This window comes from Diadema setosum, chromosome 9, assembly GCF_964275005.1.
Source record: "Diadema setosum chromosome 9, eeDiaSeto1, whole genome shotgun sequence".
Lineage (NCBI taxonomy): Eukaryota > Metazoa > Echinodermata > Echinoidea > Diadematoida > Diadematidae > Diadema > Diadema setosum.
The window spans coordinates 4,536,205-4,560,621 of NC_092693.1; the positions used below are offsets into that span (position 1 = coordinate 4,536,205).

The window sequence follows — 24,417 nt, forward strand, 5'->3', positions numbered from 1 at the left end:
AATGTGTAAATCCATATGTACACATAGGCACACACACCTTGTGTGATTGGATTCCTTTTGTTGAAAAAGCCACCTAAAATAATAAGAATTGTCCTTGCTTATGATCAGCTTCATTGCATAGATTTTATAACCTTTATCTCATGTGAAAAAAAAGAAGAAGATTATACAAGTATAATATATGATCTTCTCTTGTTTTCATGCTGTTTGCTTTATGAAAACAACAATCTGATAAAATTTTCCATGATATTTGAGAGCTTGTTCCAACTCAACATACAGTCAAACCTGCCTTAGCGGCCACCTGTCTATAGCAGCCACTGAAGAATTCCCCCCCCCCCCCGAGAGAAAAACCCTGTTAAAGACACTGTGTATAGCAGCCACCTGTCTAACGCGGCTAGCGGCCACAAATTTTGTTTCCTGCTGTAGATTTTAACCTGTTTATAGCGGCCAAAGACCCGATGGAGCCATAGCCGAGCTGATAATTCAGCGTGTTTTTCTGCTCTGTAGCCATGCCAGTCATTCATGGGCAATGTTCAGTGACCACCACCACTGCATTTATCACTCATTCAGTCATAATAATGCACAAAGTCAGTGTTAAGCTATCTTCACGACTGTACACGTGCTACTGTGCAACCGGTGATAAACACCTGCATTGTTCAATGCATGAAACACATTTCTGTGTATGTGCATGCATATACACATAAGGCCTACATGTGCATGTTTAAGTACTTAGAGATGTATACAACGATGATACATGCACATGTAGGCAATGCACACAAAGTTGGATAACCTGTCTATAGCGACCACCTGTCTATAACGGCCACTCTTTTCGTTTCCCTTGGGTGGCCACTATAGACAGGTTTGACTGTATATTTCCAGTGCGAATATTCGTTTTCATATTCACTCAGTTGCATCATGTACCTAAATCTTGTCTAGTGGCATGTAATTTTAAAGAATGCATAGAGAATAGGAAGGATGACTATCCTTAGATACTGGTACTCTTTTCCTGAAATTAAGCATGTGTGAGGAGACCTCCCATATAAATATATCAATGGTTATCCACAGTGCTGATTATGTGTGTGAATAGAATAAGGACCACTACTAGTGTCATAGAGGGGGGGGGGGGAGGAAGAAGGGGAGGAGATAATGCGTACTTGTTTCAAATTATTGACAATCAAGCCTTGGCTAGTCTGACCACCAGGTGAGGAGAGAAGGCCAATGCAGTATCCACCTGTCGGTACGTTCAAAAACGCAGTGTCCTGTTTTGTTTTCCTTTGAAACCTAGATTTCTGAGGGGAACCTGTCAAAGGACCGATGGCACCTGTCCCTTCTCACACAAAGTCTCCAAGGACAAGGTGAGTTCCCAATCCTCTGTAAGCTCCAGAAAATTGCTCTAGAAGTGTGGTTTTGGTTTTGTTTTTTCTTCTTCTTTGTCTTATTTCTCTTTTACCTCACCACCTTTTGGACACACAGGAATTTTATCACCTGAGATCAACGTGATAAAGCAGGCCATTTCGCTCAGTCCGCTGCACACTGAAGTGTCTCCATTATGTGACTCTATTGCTCTATCTTCCTTGATAATTTCTTTGCTGTAATTCACATGGGTTTCACATGGCAGCCAAATTGCCATCACAATGTCACTCACACAGACAAGATTCACCAAAACTTATGCACATGTGATAGGTCTTAGAAGTAGAGGGAGATTAATTTGAAATATCTGATTGAAATGTCTGGCATGTTTCTCAGTACCGTGTCAGTCATTATTATTATTATTATTATTACTATTATTTATTCAACCAGGTAAAGAATATAGGATACATATCATTAACATCACAAACATGAAACAAAAACCAGAATGAACATTACAAAGGATACACTGTACTGTACACGTTACACAAAATGAAAATGAAATGAATGGAGACTACATGAGGGTCAGGGCACACAAAAGTAAATACATTTACTACATTGCCCATAGGCATGTGAACCCACACATGTTGCCCCTAAGAAACATTTAACAATTAAATTGAACAATTTAACAAACATTAACTGGAACTCAAGAGTAAATGTGTTCCACATTCACCAACCTGTTGGATATTCACCATATGATTCGGCACCCTGGGGTACCATCGTAACCCAGGGTACGGTGTTGGCCTTGTGTAGCGCCATCTCTTATCCATTATCAGACAGTTGTGCAATGTTCTCATGGTGACATTTCTCAGTACTGTGTCAGTCATTAACTGGAACTCAAGAGTAAATGTTTTCCACATTCACCAACCTGTTGGATATTCACCATATGATTCGGCACCCTGGGGTACCATCATAACCCAGGGTACGGCGTTGGCGTTGTGTAGCGCCATCTCTTATCCATTACTGTATGAGCTGAAATTTTCGCATACAGATATTTTCGCGAATTACTACTTGGAGGACATTTTCGCGTGTTGTTAATTGCGAGAGTCTAACTGAACTTACTTATTTGCGTGTTGCTATTTTCACGTGTTGTTATTTTTGCTGTTCAAAGGCGATTCGTGAAATTCGCGAAAATAAAACCACCGCGAAAATTTCAGCTCGTACATTATCAGACAGTTGTGCAATGTTCTCATGGTGACACATTGCATATTTTCACATTGCTTTTATTCAAATTCAGTAAGAGTGTGTTTCTTTTTTTGTATGTAAGATGCTGTATGCTATCAGTAAACACACACTTGATTATTCATTCACTCAATACAAGATTATTGATGAAAGTAACTGACACTGTCTTGGATGATAAACAAAAAATTAATTTCCAATCCCATTCAAAGTCAACATAATAAAATCAGTACTTACAATAACATGTACAATAATATCACACAGTGAAGATTACAACAGAGTATGTACATGAGAAAAAGAAAATATTATTTGCATGCATTAATTGTTGCATAATCACAAATAAGAAAACATTTTTGTGCATAATAATACAAGAAATAATTTCTGCACATTATTTGGTAACCCAGGGTACAGTGCTGAAAAAAAAAAAAATAGTTCAACGAAATTGTGAATTTTCATGTGATACCCCAGGGTACCAAATATAGCATCATATGTGAGGTCTACATCACGTATAATTCCCTCTCCTTTATCATAGACTAACCCTGCACTCTTTAGCCTTCCTAAACCTCTTATTGTTTTTGTCCCATCAGTCACGTTTTACTCCACTGTTGTGTGTGTGTGTGTGTGTGTTTGTGTGTGTGTGTGTGTGTGTGTATGAGAGAGAGAGTCAGACAGACAGACAGACAAAGACAGATGGAGAAAGAGAGAGGGAAAATCCTTGTAACCAAATCAATTCGTTGTAATGTCATTCTCTTCTTTGATTGACGACCAGAAAGTAAATCTTACTTTATGTGTTGTTGAAGGTTTGTATGTCGATATGAATGAGGATGACAGAGAGGTTTGTGGTTACACCATGATATGTTTGTGGACCTTTAAACCCTTATAAGTAGGCTGGGCTGTTTTATTAGATGATAAAGCTGCAGAGGGGCCTTCCAGGCCCTCCTCCAGATATCGAAGGTCTCCCTCACCTATTGACCATTGACCGCGCGACTGTAATCAGTACTCACATTGCCTGCATTGTAATCTATAAAACTGTGGAGTTGATTTGATTTAAAAAAAAAAAAAACATTTATGCTACTTTTGCATGATATACATGTACAGTTCGACCTCGATTATCCGGCCTCCTTTTATCCGGAAATCTCTATTATCCGGACGCTTTCACGCAGTGAAGGCCTTTTTTTTTTCATCCAAACATTGAGAAAAAACAGTGACTTTAACATCTATGGATCTATTTCACTAATTTCATAAGATGTGCATGATAGGTTTCTCAATATCTAATGAGGTAAAACATGTATGATTTTTACATAAAGATATACTTTATTTTTGTGAAGAAGGGACTACAATTTTGCGCAGGCTAGCATAGATTACACTACCGTTGCGGGGTACGCTACCTGCCTAGCTGCCAGTGCACTGGGACGGCAGCTTGGACGGCAGCTACATTAACATTGTGTCTCCCATAGCCGGCCAATTCGCTTATCCGGATGAGCGCCGGTCCCGACATGGCCGGATAATCGAGGTCGAACTGTATGTGTGTAATCAGACTGTTTGCTATGTAACACTAAATAAAGCTCCAAAAGGCCTATTTTTGGTGTAAATATTCTTTCTAGTGCTCATTGTTGCTGGGGCAACAAGACCTCGTATCAACAAAATTTCAAATGTTCCAAGTGAGCAAAAAAACATGAAAGCCAAAGCACTATCACAAATTATGGGATAGCCCTTTCTTTGACATGTTGTGGTGGCTTCATTTGGGGGTTGGACAGGTAGGATTTGGACAGGATATCACTGAGCTGATTATCTGACCATTAATCCAAAAAAGTCATTTTCACCAAAATTTTAGATACAAGATCTTGTCACCCCAGCAACAAAATGTAAGTAAAATAGATTGTGCCATCATAAAGAATTTCTTCAGTATTTTATTGCGCTTTAAAATTTCTATGCATAGTATTGTTTTTCATTGTTTTTTTGATGAAATTTTTCAGCGACACTGTTCTGAGCATGGAAAATTTGTTGGTAATTGATTTTAATCAATAAGAAGCGAAAAATAATCATTCTCTGCTTTAATAAAATTTGACTGAAAGCGCAATATGCATTGAATTTTGCACGAATTCATGTTTTTGAGCAATTTTTGGTCCGAAATGTGTGTACATCTATTCGTAACATCAAAACTGCATGCCCGGATGTCGCAGATTTGGTGTCAAAAGATGCGGGAGATTCGGAAGAAAAATAGCGGTGAAAAATTGCGGCAGTGGCTTTTTGAAATGGCAAGATATTGAGTGGAACGTCTAATGTCAGAATTTTGGTGCCATTATTTTTGCTTGATAAGAAGTCTACTACAGTTCATGACATTTTGTATAAATATCAATTCGATATTTCATTGAGTAGTACACATTCCATCAACTTGTGCAGACATATGGTAAGGGTAATGTTATTCTCCCTGCTTTCTGAAAGAAGAAAGCCTAAGTCAAGTGCATTTGCATTATGCTAGAAAAGTGAAAACAAGTTGAATTTTCCTAATATTTTCTTTATATTGCTGTCCATACATGATGCTATAAATTGTAGTAGTCGGTAGTAGGCACCAAATCGTTCAAAATTCATAAGTTTTGAATTGATTGTTCTATTTTCCTCAAACTTTCACTGATGTGTTCTACTAATATTGCTGCTTTTACTCAATCCATATCTATACTTGGGTTTTGGTTTTCCTAAAAAATGTGATGAAAAGCATTCATGGGCATCTTCATTATACAAGGCTGATTGAGATAGATAACAGCAAAATTGTAATTGAAAAAATACTGTTTCCTACAGCCCATGTAGGATTTTGTTTCATGAAATCAATGTCTATCACTGCCATAATGAAGCATTCATTTTCATGCCTCTGAATAGGGAGGTTGAAAACATTGTCTATCCATCTATTCAGTTGTTGGACCAGCCAGTCACTGAGATTGTTCTTTATTTCAAATGTGCTACAGGGAGTATGTATCTTTACAAGAAAATATTATTAAAGCGAGGATCAAAGATCGAGGTCAAATTGTGATATATCTCATAATCTATCCAATAACTCACTTTCAAATGTATGGCATTATTTGTCAGATTTGATGTATGATGTAAGCTTGTCAGGGCACCTCATTATAAGATATTGGTACAAGATTTAGGATTGTCAAAATCATGTAAACAGTAGTTTTGTTATTCATTAACTCAGAATTCATTACTTCAATTTTTTATCAAACATATGAAATGTCATCGCACACTGTTATGATGTACTACAGCCCTTTAGGGAGAATAATATAACATAGCAGAGGCACACAAATCACCGTAGCAACATATCTCATTCTTAATATGAAAGTGTAGTATCGAACAAGTGATGTTGTTGGATGGATGATGGATGTTGTTCGTTTTGTTTTTGTTTGTTTGTTGTTGTTTTTTTGCCCGACAAGATAACACATACGTGAACTCCATCGTACAAAGTACTCATGTTCGGGGAGCCTGGCGAGTGCTGCAGTCTGTGAATGTTATCGTGTGTCCTCTTCCAGTCGAAAGTTGATCAATTTGCCAGCGGATGTGCCATGTTTTCCTGACGACATTCCCAAGTCTCCAGTTCCCAGGATGTGGAAGACAGCCGACGTGGATGTGACAGTTTAGGAACCTCAATAGACACGCCATCATTGGTTCTCATTCGCTCCCATGTCTGCTTTGGATGACTTAGGGTGTACTTCACAGGTCACAGTGGTATTAAAGCCTCGCCCTACATTTCTGACTTCTATGCGAGCAGGTGGCAAAGGCATTGATCTCAATTAGTATCTAATCACTGCCTACAGGGTTTGAATGGAATAAAGAAATATTTCCCCACATCTGTGTGATTTCTTTGGCTTACTTTTTTTTTTTGAAGGTCAGCATACTGGAGCCTTGTTGATTATTCAAAGTAAAAGTTATCACAGTGATACCATCTTTTTGTATTTACAGCTGTGAAATGTACACAGCATTGCTCCAAGTGTACATTTCGTAGTTGGGAGAAGGATCTAGTTGGAGCAGAACCACAAGGAAATGGAACTCACTTGATCATAACAAACTTAATAAGTTCTTGCTTTTCTTACAGTGGAGAAATCATTACAGATGTTTCCTTCATAGATGATTCTTGTTGTTGATATTACAAATGCAGTTGAACATTAAAAGACAGATAATGCCAAACAAGAAACATGGAAAGAATCATACAGGGTTGTTTAGATGTTATCCAGTTAATGTTAAAGAGAGACTAACAGTGCTCCCTAAGAGTAAGAGCTGCATGAAATGCCACACCCAAAATGTTCTGCAAGCTCTGGTAGAGGAGAAGCCATCATGATAACAGCAACAAGAGAGTGAAATTTGAAGCTTTTAAAACAAAGAAGATAACGTTTTGACATCTCCTATTGAGTCATCAAACAAATTCATGCAAGAATTATTGATTATTTTTTTAAATGTTAGTTGCAAGGATGGGGAATTGTTTAAAAAAAAAAGATGGAAATATATCTATGATCTGAACACTGACATCAACACAATCTGTTTTGTTTAATCTGAAAACTGTTGTTTGTTTGTTTTCTAACTCTGTCTCCCCTTCCTCCCCCCCCCCCACTTTATCTCTAGAGGGGGATTAGATTCTTATGTAAAAGATAAGATAGTGTAAGACTAAAGCTTTGATCCTTATATTAGTCATAAAATAAGGACTTCTAGGTAGTCATTAATAAAACATTAAGATAAAAATTGAAATCAGTATTTTAAGTGATATTGTAGTTGAGAAAGAATTATTCCTTGACCTCTTCAGGAGGAGCTGACTTTGCTTTAGCACATATTTCCCTTAGACACCTGCCTGAGTATATATACTTGGGACTCGTCCTCAACAGGTTAAACATGTTACTTTTGAGATGTACTTCAGACTACATTGTACTTTTTTTGTAACTCTGCCAGTTTGTGTGATGTGTGAGATGAAGTCAACTGAAGATAAAATGACTACCAGAAGTTTAGATGTCAATAATTAGAGTACTGGTAATTCATCATTGCCTTTCAAGTAAAGTTGAATAAGATACAACAGCAACAGCATCAGGAATTACAATTTTATACCCTCCTTGGATTGGCTTCATACTATCAAGGTTTTCATATGTTAGATTCATCAGACTGGCCCTTTTATCATGGGGCATATTTCAAGTATAATCAGTCCCTTCAACAAGATTGATTTCTTTCTCCTTTGTAATTTCTTTGTAATGAAGGGGCCCCACCTGGGAGAGAAAGCAAAGTTAATTCAATTCATTGCCGATGATTAGCAGGACAGTGGTTCCCACAACATACGGTTCATAGTTTCGCTGGTGCATGGCTTAATGTCCTGATGCGTGGAGCAGATGTTCTGTTCGACCGTCGTCAGAAATTGGGAAACCAAACGCTGTGTCAAGTGCGATGATCGCAGCACATTACTGTGTCAAGTTCAGGGTTGATGGGCTAATCCCATTGTTTCCAAAAATAGACTTATTTTCTCAGTGGCAAGGATTGTATAACAAAGAAGGAGTTGCTCTATTCCAGCCCAAAATATGCAAGATTGTCTGTACATGCATGCTGTGTTTTCAGAGGAAATAATGCCCATAGATTCAAGTACATTCCTGGTTTCCCCTTTTTAATGATGTTTTGATTTTTGAAGACTTTATGCAATTATCATAGACACATAACAATTTTCATTGATCATGTGACAGATGTGTTTTTCTAATCATGGAATGTTTAAATGCTGTGTGTGTGCACAATGTCGTGTGTCCTGTGCGTCTCCAGACAAGGATACAATACTGACAATTTTTATTTCTTATTTTGCCTTGAGACAAGCTTGCATTTTATCAAAAACAAATGATTTGTAACTTTTGTCTGCTTAAAGTGTCTGTTTGAATTGTTTGTGGGATGGAAGTCAGAGTTCTATCACCAGGACCTGGCACTAATCACTAGTCAGTATTAATGGGTGAAGTCCATTGAGTTTCATATGGTCCTACCTTTGGTTTATTAATTCACTGTTTATTTCAATAATTATGTGGATGCTTTTCTGACACTGCTTTTACATTCAAACAAGTTTTCCATAGAGGGAGTTCCCAAGTAAACTTCTGAAAATGAGGCTAGTTTTCCCCTCTTTCCCATGAAAGAGTAAGTCTCGAAAAATACCCAGTGCGGTTGAAAGTTGTACTCTTGTTGCCACACAGCAAAAAAATGAAAGGCCAGTCAGTAGACATTTTCTGTGAACATTGGTGGTAAAGTGGCTTTCCAATGTATTCAAATCAGTTGTGTGTCTGACCTTTCAGACCTTATGATAAGGTATTCATTGTTGGAATTGCTTTCATACGTATATCTATTTTCATGAGTGGAATTTGTTGCCATGTCAGGCAAGCCTCATCCAGACTATGGGGTTGCCATTGATCAGTGCCAACCCAAACCCCAACCTCATAGCTAGTTTGTCTGTTTGCTTGTGGTTGCCTTTCTTTGGTGGGAAGTATGCATTATGGGGAGCCATTATGGGTAACTGGATAAGACCATGGATTCTCAATCATGAACAAAGTCCCTAGTTCACCAGCAGCAGTGAACCTGCCCTTAGGCAAGGCATTTCATGGTCATTGCCTAGACCTCTGGGGAGAACTTCAATCCTTTGGTCCGAGGGTAGCTTGCTCAAAAAGAATCCGAGTGCTTTCTCAGTAGTTACTGTGGATAAATCCTAACACAATCCACCTTCAAAATACCATCCTTGTATTTAGTAAGACTAGTTGATTTCAACCGAATTCCATTCTTGCAAAGCATTACACTAGCATGGATCCAGTTATGGGTCTAACTACACTCCTTATCTTCAAATGCGTGATGTAATTAAAGAGAGGACATATCCTTGAGTGCTGAATTTGATGAGCGTGTTTGGCACCTGCTAGTTGCCTTCGCTCACAACATTTACTTCCTCACATGAATTGTAATTTGATAATGAGTTGAATGTGATGTGTTTCAGGGGATGAGTGAGTTATTTCTGAAGGTAGTGGCTCTCATTAGTTTGCTGTTGTTGTTGTAGTAGTCTACGCTCTCCTCAAAGCAGCGTAGGATTTCATGTCGTCCTGTAACCCTCACTTCTTAATTGCTGTCTGACTTAAACATTAAAAAAGGTAAACATGAGTGATTTTAGAACACTATGATGTAATGAAAACAGGCTAATATCATCAAATCTAGTGAATATCTTGTGAAAACAAAAATTACATTCATTTCTTTTTCCCTCTGTCACATGACATGAATTCTTAATCTCTTCAATTCTAATGACTATCAACACATAATCAATAAAATCATAAGTACACATTGACAGAATGTGGTGAACAGACTTTTCACATGTGTATGTTCATATGATGCCCTGTTAAATCCTACTCACCCCTCCCCCCCCCAAAAAAAAAGGGATAATGATGCTTCATAAATGGAAATTCCAGTTAAGAGACTGTACGATATGATATGAAGAAGACCAATTTTGACAGATGGCCTTGAAGCAAAGAAAGAAGAGAAACTGAGCATTACAACATGTGGCTCCGAAAATCAGGTGACAACCTGAACAATTTACCGAGATATTAAAGCATGAAGCTACCAGGCACATGTAGTGCAAATTAACAATACTAGTAGAACCAAAGGTCTGAAGCTCATGTTATGCTGGTAGGAAAAGGACTTATATGCACCCCTATCTTGCCTATCAATCATGCTTTTTTCAAGGAAATTTTACACTAAATAATCAGTCTTCTCTCTTTCATCCATCTCTTGATATTTTTTTGTAGATGCCGGTATGTGTGTACTTCCTGAAAGGAGTCTGTAACCGCGACAACTGCCCCTACTCTCATGTCAAGGTCAGCAAGCGAGCGGAGGTCTGTCAGGAGTTTCTGCAGGGATACTGCCCTCGTGGGGAGAAAGTGAGTGCAATGTGTGCCAGTCGCTGCTCATGTTTTTCAAGACATCAGTACCTTGAATGATATAATGCTGCTTGACTGTAAATTAATTTTTAAATGATGTACTTTAAATTAGTCAAAATCATATTGGAAGCACAATCTATAGTAAGCCCCATCAGAAATATGTCAGACCTCTATGTCCATCCAAAAGAGATATTTACAATTTTGCAAATTACAGTAGTGTTGTTGCTATGGTAACATCTAGACTGATTACTAAAATGTTAGTGTTTCTAGTGCAGTGCTATGTAAAACACAGCCTTGACAAAATGGGCAGTATGCTGTCTAAAAGTGAAGCAATTCTGTACAGTATTTGGCAAAACAAAATACAGACAGAGAGACTGGTAAGACGAGTGAATTAAAGTGAAGTAGCGATAACAAGCTGCATTATCTATTGATACAAAAAAGAGGAAATAACCTTTGTAATGCACTTTATGATTGTTTAATTATTCTTATTGTATTTTAGCAAGGTACAGAGCAAGGTAATTCATCAATGACAAACTGAAATAGATAGAAACAATGTCAGTTGCTCTAGTACACCAGTATGAAAAGGTTGGGTACTTTTGTTTTCACAAAATGGAGAGACTTGCCTTGATGCAGTCAAAGTGAATGCAAACAGTGCACTCCAAGTCTTGACATCTGCTGTTTAACTCTTTAAGGACCACTATCTTAAAATCCTGATGACATTTTATGTGAACATTTTACCCATAGGACTGAAACAGTTAATCTGTAACTCCTAAATAGGTCGTTGATATTTGATATAGATCATTTGTCCCATTTTATTGTTATATCATTATTGGTGCAATTATAGCTCCATTTACCGTGCAAGCTTGGATCCATGCGTTTTGCTCCATTGCATATATGCCGCGAGCCTAGCACACTCCGTACGTAAAATGCTTGCGTTTGCAGTGTTTGAGATCAAGCATAATAACGGACAGTGCGCTAGCGTATAGTGCTTAGTGAGACTCTCACAATCTCAAATCTCGCACTTTTCTTTTGTTTCTAAATTCAAGACACATCGAATGACAGTGATCTATTTTTAGATGCTATATAAAGCAAATAATGTTTTTCATTCGTGCAGTGGACAGAATATTTCATTCGGTGAAAGATGAAATCTTTGATCCATTCAGCTCGGCTGCGCCTCGTTGAATTGATCGTGTCATGTTTGGCCTCATGAAATATTCTTTCCATTGAACTTATAAACATTCATTATTTGTATACTGCTACATATAAGATAAATTGTAGTATGGTAATATTCATAGATTCTGCACCCTACAATTTGTTTGCAGTGCAAGAAGAAACATACACTGGAGTGTGCCGAGTTCAACGAAACAGGACAGTGCAAGCGTGGTAACAAATGTCCGCTTTGGCACCGCAAGGCCAGGAGACCGTCGCGCGACGGGAGGAAAGGAGCAAAGAGGCGGAGCAGCGATGGAGACTCCTCCTCCTCAAGAAAGAGGTGAGAAGATGGTAGAATGTTTAATCCTGGCACTTGTGTACCATCATCATCACGGGAAACACAAATAGGTTTGTTAGGGCTCCATATACAGTCAATTTCTGTGTGTATGGCCCACTTTTGTGTAATGCGCACCCCTAACATTAGGAGTCAACAACAACAACAACAAAATGAATTCAAAAAAATAGTTGTTCTGATGAAAATGTCCGCTCAAATCATGTGTGTATTTTCACACACGATGTAAGTATACAGACTGCGTGCATGCCACACTTAAAGTATTTTCGAAATAAATTCCCCCTTCCTTTTCTACTTTCTTTGGCAAGAAGTGATGACTTTCATCATTGAAAAGTGGAAGGCGCAAGACGAAAGTATGCTGACTGCGCACATTCCTGTATGGACGCCATTGTATGTTGGATGGGTATATTATATGCTACCAATCATTTCTGCTGCACTCTCACAATAGCCATCGGCCAAGTTTTCTTCACAAATGATAAGTTGCGATGAAACAATAGCAGTGGTTGCATCGGAAATTATACTTACATGAGTTGATTTTGCTGAATGGTAAATGCATTTTAACACTTCAAATCGATATCTTTTTTGTTTCTTTATACAATTATATATGTATGCACAATACTAGCATTGCATGGACTTTGTGAGACAGGTTTTATATTTATGACACTTAGCAACAACTGTCAAGATTTTTGTGAACCTTACCTGGCATATTGACAACATATGATATTTGCTTCGATGAAAACCTGTGCAGTGTATTCACAGAACTTTGCGGGACTACACAATACATCATACACATAAGCACAACAGTGCAGCACATATATGCATAATACATATATATGCACTTCATTGACTCACTAGCTCTATCGCTAGCTATCCCCTCCATTTATGTGATATTTGCAATATTCTTGGTTTGCAAGGGTATTTTCAAGGGATGTCAAAGTTGCACTTGGTCATGCAGGGCTTTTACATTTGTGAAGGACTTGCTTAGAATGTCTTAGAGTGTGTAGTTTGCCAACATTAAGGAGAGTTCTTCTTGTTTTGCAACATGTGGTGATTCTAACAATATTGTAGAAATTATGCTTTTCATAATGGTGATTACAAACAAGTGTGCACGCCCTCATAATGCCACCATAAAAACTTTGGACATTCTTTTGATATACCATGAAGGATGAATTTCAGCATATGATACTAACACTTTAATCTGTGAATAAAATCTCTTAGCCACAAACCACTGTCCTCAGCATTCTGAGACCCATAGACTGGAAGCGGAGGGGTAGGATAGAGTGATGACTGAAACAATAGCATGGTGGCAATTAGTGATATAGGTTAATACTACGCATTGCAAGCGATAACTTCCTTCCTGTTTTTCACCGGCAGCCATTTTCCATGGCATTGACCCTGGTGGTACTGAACTATATAAAATATAAAACAGTTTCTGTTTGGGTTTTCCTGCCGTGTCTACACTCCTGGGGCAGTCATGCAAGGAGAGTGTGCTGTAGGTTCTTTCTACAGGTGTCATTCAGACAGATATTTCCATCTAGATTAAAGGCAGCAAAAATGAAAATTATCATTTGGTATAGTTATGTGCTATGGTATACATTTCATTTCATTTCATTTCATTTCATTTCATTTCATTTCATTTCATTTCATTTCATTTCATTTCATTTTTCATTTCATTTATTTATTTATTGTCCAGAAAATGGATTTTTTTGTGTGTGTGTGATTCAAGTGGCATACAATGTACATACAAATGTAGATACACACAAAAATATTATGTAAAACACACATTTCAAAATGAAACACAGAAAATGACAACACACGTCAATAATTCATATAAAATAACACAGAGAAACTTAACACTCAATAACAAAATATACATCCATGACATCCAATATTGCACCTGTTTCTTCTATATCTATTCAAGTATTATATATAACAACAGTTGTAAAATACATTGAAATACAAAAAAAAAAAAAAAATAAGGCTGATACAGCACATACAACGAAATATTGACATATCATCCTATGAAATCTGGAACAACACTATCAATAAAAACTTACTACCTGGAATAAACCCCCCCCCCCCCAAAAAAAAAAAAAAAAAAAAACTCAACAAATTTAAACAACATCCCACAGAGAATGTGGCTGAAACAGCACACACAAGAATGTGACAGATGCAGCACCCACAAGAATGCTAGTGATAAAATACAACACACGAGAATGTTAATGTTTACCACTTTTTAAGCATTGCAATTCATAACATTTTCAGATTTCTTCTCTCTTCTTAATGCTGTGATGGGAAAAAATATGTATTTAGTAAACTTATTTATGTATGAATAAGTGAAACCAAAATTGGTATATTAATCTTTTTGTCATTGAGCTCAAAACCTACACCTCATTGATAAATCCGTGAAGCAATGCTAATGACTAAAAAAAATAAAAAATGAAAAAATAAAAATTGATATGCTGTGACTTTGTTTGATAGATAGATACTTTATTTTCTGCAAATCAATATACATAAGTTACATAATCATGAACATGTGGGAAACATACAAAGTATATTTAAAACAGAGTCGTTTGACTTGCATAAACAACAATATAAAAGGAAATTAATGGTATAATATACAGTATGCATGTCTATGCAGCAGGGATTACAATAACAATTGTAGTTAAGAAGCGATTATGCAGAGGGCCGCCATTGTAAGCATTGCTTGAAAAGATGGCCGGCCCGAGGAAAAGGTAAGGACGTACTAGATTCGTAATAATACAAATTCTGCTGCGAAGATAGCAGGGGAAAATAAACTCTGATATGTGATTTGTGGTGAATGTGCGTGCAAGTGCTTGAAAGTGCACAAGGGCAGATAGGTTGGAATTTAGAATAATAGACTTGGTTTGCTGGAAGAGGGAACGACATGCGATGTTGCTATCGGGAGACCAACATTAGTCACATAAAATATTTGTGTTTAGTTCGTATTTGAAGTATGTGTATACTGTAATAAAATGTGCTTCTTTAAGTTTGCTTTGAATGGAAACAAGGAGGCACACTGTTTCAACTCCTCAGGAAGAGTGTCCCATGTATCCGAACCGTGATGTCTGATCGACTTTTGAGCAAGTAAAAGCTTTGGATTACTTAAATGAAAATCATGGGAACGACGGGTAGGGTATGAGTAAATATGGTCATTGGTTACTAGGGCATTATGAAAAATTGGTAATAAATTTCGAGTGTGTTTATACATAAATATGGCAGTTAGGTATAAATGTATATCATGGGCCTTTAGAGTTTTTAGACGAAAAAATATGGGATCAGTGTGAGCCAAGAAATTTGAATGTGTGCATATACTAAGAGCCTTTTTCTGGAGAAGAAAAATTGTGTTCAATTTAGTTTTGCTACAGTAGCCCCATACAATATTGCAGTACATTACATATGGTAGAAATAAGGTGTTGTATAACATTATTAAAGTTTGATCGTTAATTAAGTATTTTATTCTCCTTAAAACACCAGTTGCTTTAGATATTGCTGTTGTAATATTCTGGACATGAGTATTCCAAGTTAGATTGCTATATAGGGTCACTCCTAGGAACTTGGTTGAATATTTCTCAGCAATGTTTGTATCGCAACTGATTGACAAATTGCCCTACATCGACGTAAATAAGCACTGAATTGATCAGTGTTTTAGTAGTAGCCATGATAAAAAAATCATGGGCGTACATACTCGAGCAGGATTCGAACCTACGACCTCCTGATCACCGGACAGGCGTCATCTCCACTAGACCACCGAGCTTTCGCCCGACAGCAAGTGTTGGTTCTAGTCCTTATAGCATGCAGCGGGTACTGCTTTGTTATTCAAATTCATGAAATTCTTCCGTCGAGATGTTTTCATTGCAACTGATTGACAAATTGCCCTACATCGACGTAAATAAGCACTGAATTGATCAGTGTTTTAGTAGTAGCCATGATAAAAAATCATGGGCGTACATACTCGAGCAGGATTCGAACCTACGACCTCCTGATCACCGGACAGGCGTCATCTCCACTAGACCACCGAGCTTTCGCCCGACAGCAAGTGTTGGTTCTAGTCCTTATAGCATGCAGCGGGTACTGCTTTGTTATTCAAATTCATGAAATTCTTCCGTCGAGATGTTTTCATTGCAACTGATTGACAAATTGCCCTACATCGACGTAAATAAGCACTGAATTGATCAGTGTTTTAGTAGTAGCCATGATAAAAAAATCATGGGCGTACATACTCGAGCAGGATTCGAACCTACGACCTCCTGATCACCGGACAGGCGTCATCTCCACTAGACCACCGAGCTTTCGCCCGACAGCAAGTGTTGGTTCTAGTCCTTATAGCATGCAGCGGGTACTGCTTTGTTATTCAAATTCATGAAATTCTTCCGTCGAGATGTTTTCATTGCAACTGATTGACAAATTGCCCTACATCGACGTAAATAAGCACTGAATTGATCAGTGTTTTAGTAGTAGCCATGATAAAAAAATCATGGGCGTACATACTCGAGCAGGATTCGAACCTACGACCTCCTGATCACCGGACAGGCGTCATCTCCACTAGACCACCGAACTTTCGCCCGACAGCAAGTGTTGGTTCTAGTCCTTATAGCATGCAGCGGGTACTGCTTTGTTATTCAAATTCATGAAATTCTTCCGTCGAGATGTTTTCATTGCAACTGATTGACAAATTGCCCTACATCGACGTAAATAAGCACTGAATTGATCAGTGTTTTAGTAGTAGCCATGATAAAAAAATCATGGGCGTACATACTCGAGCAGGATTCGAACCTACGACCTCCTGATCACCGGACAGGCGTCATCTCCACTAGACCACCGAGCTTTCGCCCGACAGCAAGTGTTGGTTCTAGTCCTTATAGCATGCAGCGGGTACTGCTTTGTTATTCAAATTCATGAAATTCTTCCGTCGAGATGTTTTCATTGCAACTGATTGACAAATTGCCCTACATCGACGTAAATAAGCACTGAATTGATCAGTGTTTTAGTAGTAGCCATGATAAAAAAATCATGGGCGTACATACTCGAGCAGGATTCGAACCTACGACCTCCTGATCACCGGACAGGCGTCATCTCCACTAGACCACCGAACTTTCGCCCGACAGCAAGTGTTGGTTCTAGTCCTTATAGCATGCAGCGGGTACTGCTTTGTTATTCAAATTCATGAAATTCTTCCGTCGAGATGTTTTCATTGCAACTGATTGACAAATTGCCCTACATCGACGTAAATAAGCACTGAATTGATCAGTGTTTTAGTAGTAGCCATGATAAAAAAATCATGGGCGTACATACTCGAGCAGGATTCGAACCTACGACCTCCTGATCACCGGACAGGCGTCATCTCCACTAGACCACCGAGCTTTCGCCCGACAGCAAGTGTTGGTTCTAGTCCTTATAGCATGCAGCGGGTACTGCTTTGTTATTCAAATTCATGAAATTCTTCCGTCGAGATGTTTTCATTGCAACTGATTGACAAATTGCCCTACATCGACGTAAATAAGCACTGAATTGATCAGTGTTTTAGTAGTAGCCATGATAAAAAAATCATGGGCGTACATACTCGAGCAGGATTCGAACCTACGACCTCCTGATCACCGGACAGGCGTCATCTCCACTAGACCACCGAGCTTTCGCCCGACAGCAAGTGTTGGTTCTAGTCCTTATAGCATGCAGCGGGTACTGCTTTGTTATTCAAATTCATGAAATTCTTCCGTCGAGATGTTTTCATTGCAACTGATTGACAAATTGCCCTACATCGACGTAAATAAGCACTGAATTGATCAGTGTTTTAGTAGTAGCCATGATAAAAAAATCATGGGCGTACATACTCGAGCAGGATTCGAACCTACGACCTCCTGATCACCGGACAGGCGTCATCTCCACTAGACCACCGAGCTTTCGCCCGACAGCAAGTGTTGGTTCTAGTCCTTATAGCATGCAGCGGGTACTGCTTTGTTATTCAAATTCATGAAATTCTTCCGTCGAGATGTTTTCATTGCAACTGATTGACAAATTGCCCTACATCGACGTAAATAAGCACTGAATTGATCAGTGTTTTAGTAGTAGCCATGATAAAAAAATCATGGGCGTACATACTCGAGCAGGATTCGAACCTACGACCTCCTGATCACCGGACAGGCGTCATCTCCACTAGACCACCGAACTTTCGCCCGACAGCAAGTGTTGGTTCTAGTCCTTATAGCATGCAGCGGGTACTGCTTTGTTATTCAAATTCATGAAATTCTTCCGTCGAGATGTTTTCATTGCAACTGATTGACAAATTGCCCTACATCGACGTAAATAAGCACTGAATTGATCAGTGTTTTAGTAGTAGCCATGATAAAAAAATCATGGGCGTACATACTCGAGCAGGATTCGAACCTACGACCTCCTGATCACCGGACAGGCGTCATCTCCACTAGACCACCGAGCTTTCGCCCGACAGCAAGTGTTGGTTCTAGTCCTTATAGCATGCAGCGGGTACTGCTTTGTTATTCAAATTCATGAAATTCTTCCGTCGAGATGTTTTCATTGCAACTGATTGACAAATTGCCCTACATCGACGTAAATAAGCACTGAATTGATCAGTGTTTTAGTAGTAGCCATGATAAAAAAATCATGGGCGTACATACTCCAGGGGTGTATCCAGGATTTTTTCTGGGGGGGTCGTAATCAAAATTTTTGGACCTTTACCTTTGCGAGGGAGCGGAGCGACCGAGCGGGGGGAGGGTGTGGGAGGGGGGTGTCCCCCCTCCCACGATAGGGAGTTTTTGAATTTTATATCTTAAAATGGGGCCATTTGGTGCATACAAAAGTGACTTTTTCGGCATGGCAGTGCGGCTTAGAAATAAGGTAAATTATGGCATATTAAAACTAAGTTACGAAATTTACGAGGTTTTTGACAATTTGCTGGAACACCGTTCACTTTTTTTTCCCTGTTGTAGGCCTATATAGAGTAAAAAGCCCTCAAAAAACAAAAATGTCTTTTACAAAAAGTGGACCTTTTGAAAATTTGGGGGGGTCGTACGACCCTCCCGACCCCCCCTTGCATACACCCATGTACTCGAGCAGGATTCGAACCTACGACCTCCTGATCACCGGACAGGCGTCATCTCCACTAGACCACCGAGCTTTCGCCCGACAGCAAGTGTTGGTTCTAGTCCTTATAGCATGCAGCGGGTACTGCTTTGTTATTCAAATTCATGAAATTCTTCCGTCGAGATGTTTTCATTGCAACTGATTGACAAATTGCCCTACATCGACGTAAATAAGCACTGAATTGATCAGTGTTTTAGTAGTAGCCATGATAAAAAATCATGGGCGTACATACTCGAGCAGGATTCGAACCTACGACCTCCTGATCACCAGACAGGCGTCATCTCCACTAGACCACCGAGCTTTCGCCCGACAGCAAGTGTTGGTTCTAGTCCTTATAGCATGCAGCGGGTACTGCTTTGTTATTCAAATTCATGAAATTCTTCCGTCGAGATGTTTTCATTGCAACTGATTGACAAATTGCCCTACATCGACGTAAATAAGCACTGAATTGATCAGTGTTTTAGTAGTAGCCATGATAAAAAAATCATGGGCGTACATACTCGAGCAGGATTCGAACCTACGACCTCCTGATCACCGGACAGGCGTCATCTCCACTAGACCACCGAGCTTTCGCCCGACAGCAAGTGTTGGTTCTAGTCCTTATAGCATGCAGCGGGTACTGCTTTGTTATTCAAATTCATGAAATTCTTCCGTCGAGATGTTTTCATTGCAACTGATTGACAAATTGCCCTACATCGACGTAAATAAGCACTGAATTGATCAGTGTTTTAGTAGTAGCCATGATAAAAAAATCATGGGCGTACATACTCGAGCAGGATTCGAACCTACGACCTCCTGATCACCGGACAGGCGTCATCTCCACTAGACCACCGAGCTTTCGCCCGACAGCAAGTGTTGGTTCTAGTCCTTATAGCATGCAGCGGGTACTGCTTTGTTATTCAAATTCATGAAATTCTTCCGTCGAGATGTTTTCATTGCAACTGATTGACAAATTGCCCTACATCGACGTAAATAAGCACTGAATTGATCAGTGTTTTAGTAGTAGCCATGATAAAAAAATCATGGGCGTACATACTCGAGCAGGATTCGAACCTACGACCTCCTGATCACCGGACAGGCGTCATCTCCACTAGACCACCGAGCTTTCGCCCGACAGCAAGTGTTGGTTCTAGTCCTTATAGCATGCAGCGGGTACTGCTTTGTTATTCAAATTCATGAAATTCTTCCGTCGAGATGTTTTCATTGCAACTGATTGACAAATTGCCCTACATCGACGTAAATAAGCACTGAATTGATCAGTGTTTTAGTAGTAGCCATGATAAAAAATCATGGGCGTACATACTCGAGCAGGATTCGAACCTACGACCTCCTGATCACCAGACAGGCGTCATCTCCACTAGACCACCGAGCTTTCGCCCGACAGCAAGTGTTGGTTCTAGTCCTTATAGCATGCAGCGGGTACTGCTTTGTTATTCAAATTCATGAAATTCTTCCGTCGAGATGTTTTCATTGCAACTGATTGACAAATTGCCCTACATCGACGTAAATAAGCACTGAATTGATCAGTGTTTTAGTAGTAGCCATGATAAAAAAATCATGGGCTTACATACTCGAGCAGGATTCGAACCTACGACCTCCTGATCACCGGACAGGCGTCATCTCCACTAGACCACCGAGCTTTCGCCCGACAGCAAGTGTTGGTTCTAGTCCTTATAGCATGCAGCGGGTACTGCTTTGTTATTCAAATTCATGAAATTCTTCCATCGAGATGTTTTCATTGCAAATGATTGACAAATTGCCCTACATCGACGTAAATAAGCACTGAATTGATCAGTGTTTTAGTAGTAGCCATGATAAAAAAATCATGGGCGTACATACTCGAGCAGGATTCGAACCTACGACCTCCTGATCACCGGACAGGCGTCATCTCCACTAGACCACCGAGCTTTCGCCCGACAGCAAGTGTTGGTTCTAGTCCTTATAGCATGCAGCGGGTACTGCTTTGTTATTCAAATTCATGAAATTCTTCCGTCGAGATGTTTTCATTGCAACTGATTGACAAATTGCCCTACATCGACGTAAATAAGCACTGAATTGATCAGTGTTTTAGTAGTAGCCATGATAAAAAAATCATGGGCGTACATACTCGAGCAGGATTCGAACCTACGACCTCCTGATCACCGGACAGGCGTCATCTCCATTAGACCACCGAGCTTTCGCCCGACAGCAAGTGTTGGTTCTAGTCCTTATAGCATGCAGCGGGTACTGCTTTGTTATTCAAATTCATGAAATTCTTCCGTCGAGATGTTTTCATTGCAACTGATTGACAAATTGCCCTACATCGACGTAAATAAGCACTGAATTGATCAGTGTTTTAGTAGTAGCCATGATAAAAAAATCATGGGCGTACATACTCGAGCAGGATTCGAACCTACGACCTCCTGATCACCGGACAGGCGTCATCTCCACTAGACCACCGAGCTTTCGCCCGACAGCAAGTGTTGGTTCTAGTCCTTATAGCATGCAGCGGGTACTGCTTTGTTATTCAAATTCATGAAATTCTTCCGTCGGCATTTGCTGCAATCTATCAAGTTAACATCATGTGCATGTGATATTTGTAAATAATGTAGCCTGCAAATCTCATTAACTCGTATTTATGATTCTGAGAGGAAGTTATAATTGCTGGTGTATCCCTCAAAAACTATTTGATGTGCTGTATGGCAATGCGAATCAATTTTCATTCCGGCATATCACCTTCAGTTTCCATAATAACAAAATTGTGTAAGCTCAGGGCACCAAATGGAGGGAACCCAAACAATGATTGTTATTGTCTGTCAGGGCTCATCAGTCAAGGATCATTGTCCCACGGTCTAGACAGCTGATCAATCAAACTCAGTCGAAGAGCCCACTTCCGACCGAGAGCCGAACCAAACATCGAGACTGCAGCTCTGGATGAGGTTTTTTAGGTCATCATGCCTTACCCCTATCTCTCGGCAGTTGCGCTGGGTCAGTCTGCGAGGGTTATTTTCATGCTGCTCTTTTTCTTTCTGCATCAACAGTGATGGGGTCTGGGCCTCCTTGTTCCCCTGTTACAAGTATATTGTAAACAGTAACAAAATACCACATCAGAAAAGAGCCACATATACCAGCAAATGCATCTGTAGAACCCAACATTATGTTATATTAAATGGGTTAGTCAAATACCGGTTAGTGATTGGCTAAACACAGTCACGTGATGGAGGTACATTCGTTATGTTCGCCCATGGGCGAACATTCTTGTAATGTTCTCCCATGAGAAAACATTTTCACGTAACAAATGACAGAAGGCCTAGGACCACGCGCATACAGTGAATTTGGCTCTGCACGAGCGAGTGATCGAGCACGTTGTGCTGGTGGTTGACGTTGACGTATTTGACTAGCCCATAGGCAAACAGATGATGACTTTTGTTGTCGGGAACATGCACCAAACATTCCACCCTCAGGTGTTGAAATGCTATTTCGGGAGGCTATAAGTCCCGAGACGAAGTCGAGGGACTTATAACCTCCCTCAATAGTATTTCAAACCCTTCGGGTGGAACATTCGGTATGTTCCCTCCCCCGCCAGTCATCATCTATATAATGTTTTCAGCAGGGCACTATTACTATGTTTGATTACTTTAGTCAGAAACCACCCCACTGTTATGTTACAATGACTATAATGGTGGTGATTATTGCTGTGATAATAATTGCAATAATGATGATGATGATGATGATGACAGTGTGTAGCACATTACCTACTACATGCAGCAACAATAATAATGACAGTAATGATTTTATTGTTATTTTCATAAGATTTACATCAAAGCAAATCTTGGCAGTTTGTATGCATCTTTACTAAGTATGACCAGTGTAACAAAAATCTATAAAAACTTACATAGATCTGAAAAACAGAAGTAGCATGCCTACATTGCATTCTCAGAATAATGTGGCACAGAGGGGATTTACACCATGTAAAAGTAAACCAATTCAGTCGATGCTTGAGGCAAGTTATTGCGATGGGCTCATGAAAGATAGTGATGGACTGATCATTACACTACATTGTAGGTTATTGTGAATTGATAACTCTGTGTGCATGTGTGAGGTGTGTGAAAGTGTGTCTTACATTGCCATGTTATGGGGAAACTTTTCTTCAGGGTGTGTGCGCCTAATTAAAGATTTACCCCCTCTAGTGTCCAGTTTGTTTTAAAGTGGTATCTACTCCAAACATACTAGTGGATTCAGTGAATGCAGCAAATAGTAGAACATATCAGTGAATTTTGAAGAAAGTGAGACAATCTATTCAAAAGTTCAGCATTTTCTAAGTTTTGGTAGAATCTGCTGTATGTGTTGTTATTGGATAAGAAGGCAATGACAGTCCGTAATGTCAAAGTAAGGAAATCCTGCAAAGGAAATAGAAAGAGAATTCCACAAAATGTCATGTTTTATAGAATGAACACCTTCCCTCTGTTTGTTACTGGCATACACACAGGGTGATATCATTCCCCCTGCTTTTTGAAGGAAGTTGGTCATGAACTCTTCCATTATACTAGAAAAATGAAAATATGTGGAATTCTCTGTATATCCCCTTTATTTTGCCCCCTTCCTCTGGCATTAAATACTTTTTATAGCCTTCTTAACCAGCAATGATGGTCCATAGTCGCTTTTCACCAAAACTTGTAGAATCGATAACTTCTGAACAGATCGTCAAATTTTCCTCTAACTTTACTATTTATCACGTGTTGGACTGATATCTCTGCACTTCACTCAACCAACGAATATATCTGTATGAATATATGGGATGAATTCCTCATTAAAGGAATATCATGTCCCTCAAAAAGAATGTAGATGAGAATGAGAGAGAATGTCTGCACAGGAAACATGAAATAACAAAATAAACATGGAAAGATGAGGTGCTTTTAACAATAGTGCAGTGATACGGGTCAAAGTCATTGTTTGTGCTTTAAAGTTCAGTTGTTATTGGATCCAATTCTCGCTTGTTTTTCTCAGATACACTCATCCAAAGAAACCACGAAATAAACAGAAAGGGATGACACTTGGAAATGATGCACTCAATGATGGTAACCATGGAAACCGTTCACTGGATGAAGGCACCAATGATGGTGGTAATGCTGATGGTGGAAGCACTGGTAGTCTTCCATCCTTCATTGCCTTAGACAGTGACTTCAGTTTCTTTTCACCTGAGGAGAATACCAAGAGATCTCCAGCGGATGAAGGTGAGTTTCAGAGTCTTTCATATACTGTAAAAGTGGATATTTTCGCGCGACTAATTTTCTGCGCTTGGGCGGGTAAGAAGAGTTT

At 39.3% G+C, this 24,417-nt stretch overlaps 1 protein-coding gene and 2 non-coding genes across 3 annotated transcripts in view; 1 reads left to right on the forward strand and 2 right to left on the reverse strand.

Moving 5' to 3' along the window:
• Positions 1-24,211, forward strand: part of LOC140232763 (uncharacterized) — a gene marked incomplete at its 3' end in the record, with an annotated part of 38,101 nt that extends 13,890 nt beyond the window's left edge. The window contains exons 7-10 of the mRNA XM_072312878.1: positions 1,283-1,352; positions 10,362-10,493; positions 11,816-11,985; positions 24,106-24,211. Of these exons, the coding sequence (XP_072168979.1) occupies positions 1,283-1,352; positions 10,362-10,493; positions 11,816-11,985; positions 24,106-24,211 (478 nt within the window). The remainder of the gene's footprint in view (positions 1-1,282; positions 1,353-10,361; positions 10,494-11,815; positions 11,986-24,105) is intronic.
• Positions 19,348-19,420, reverse strand: Trnat-ggu (transfer RNA threonine (anticodon GGU)). Its single transcript has one exon. It is a non-coding gene; the product is annotated as a tRNA-Thr (tRNA).
• On the reverse strand, positions 20,419-20,491 carry Trnat-ggu (transfer RNA threonine (anticodon GGU)). The gene has a single exon. It is a non-coding gene; the product is annotated as a tRNA-Thr (tRNA).
• Positions 24,212-24,417: the final 206 nt, after the last annotated feature.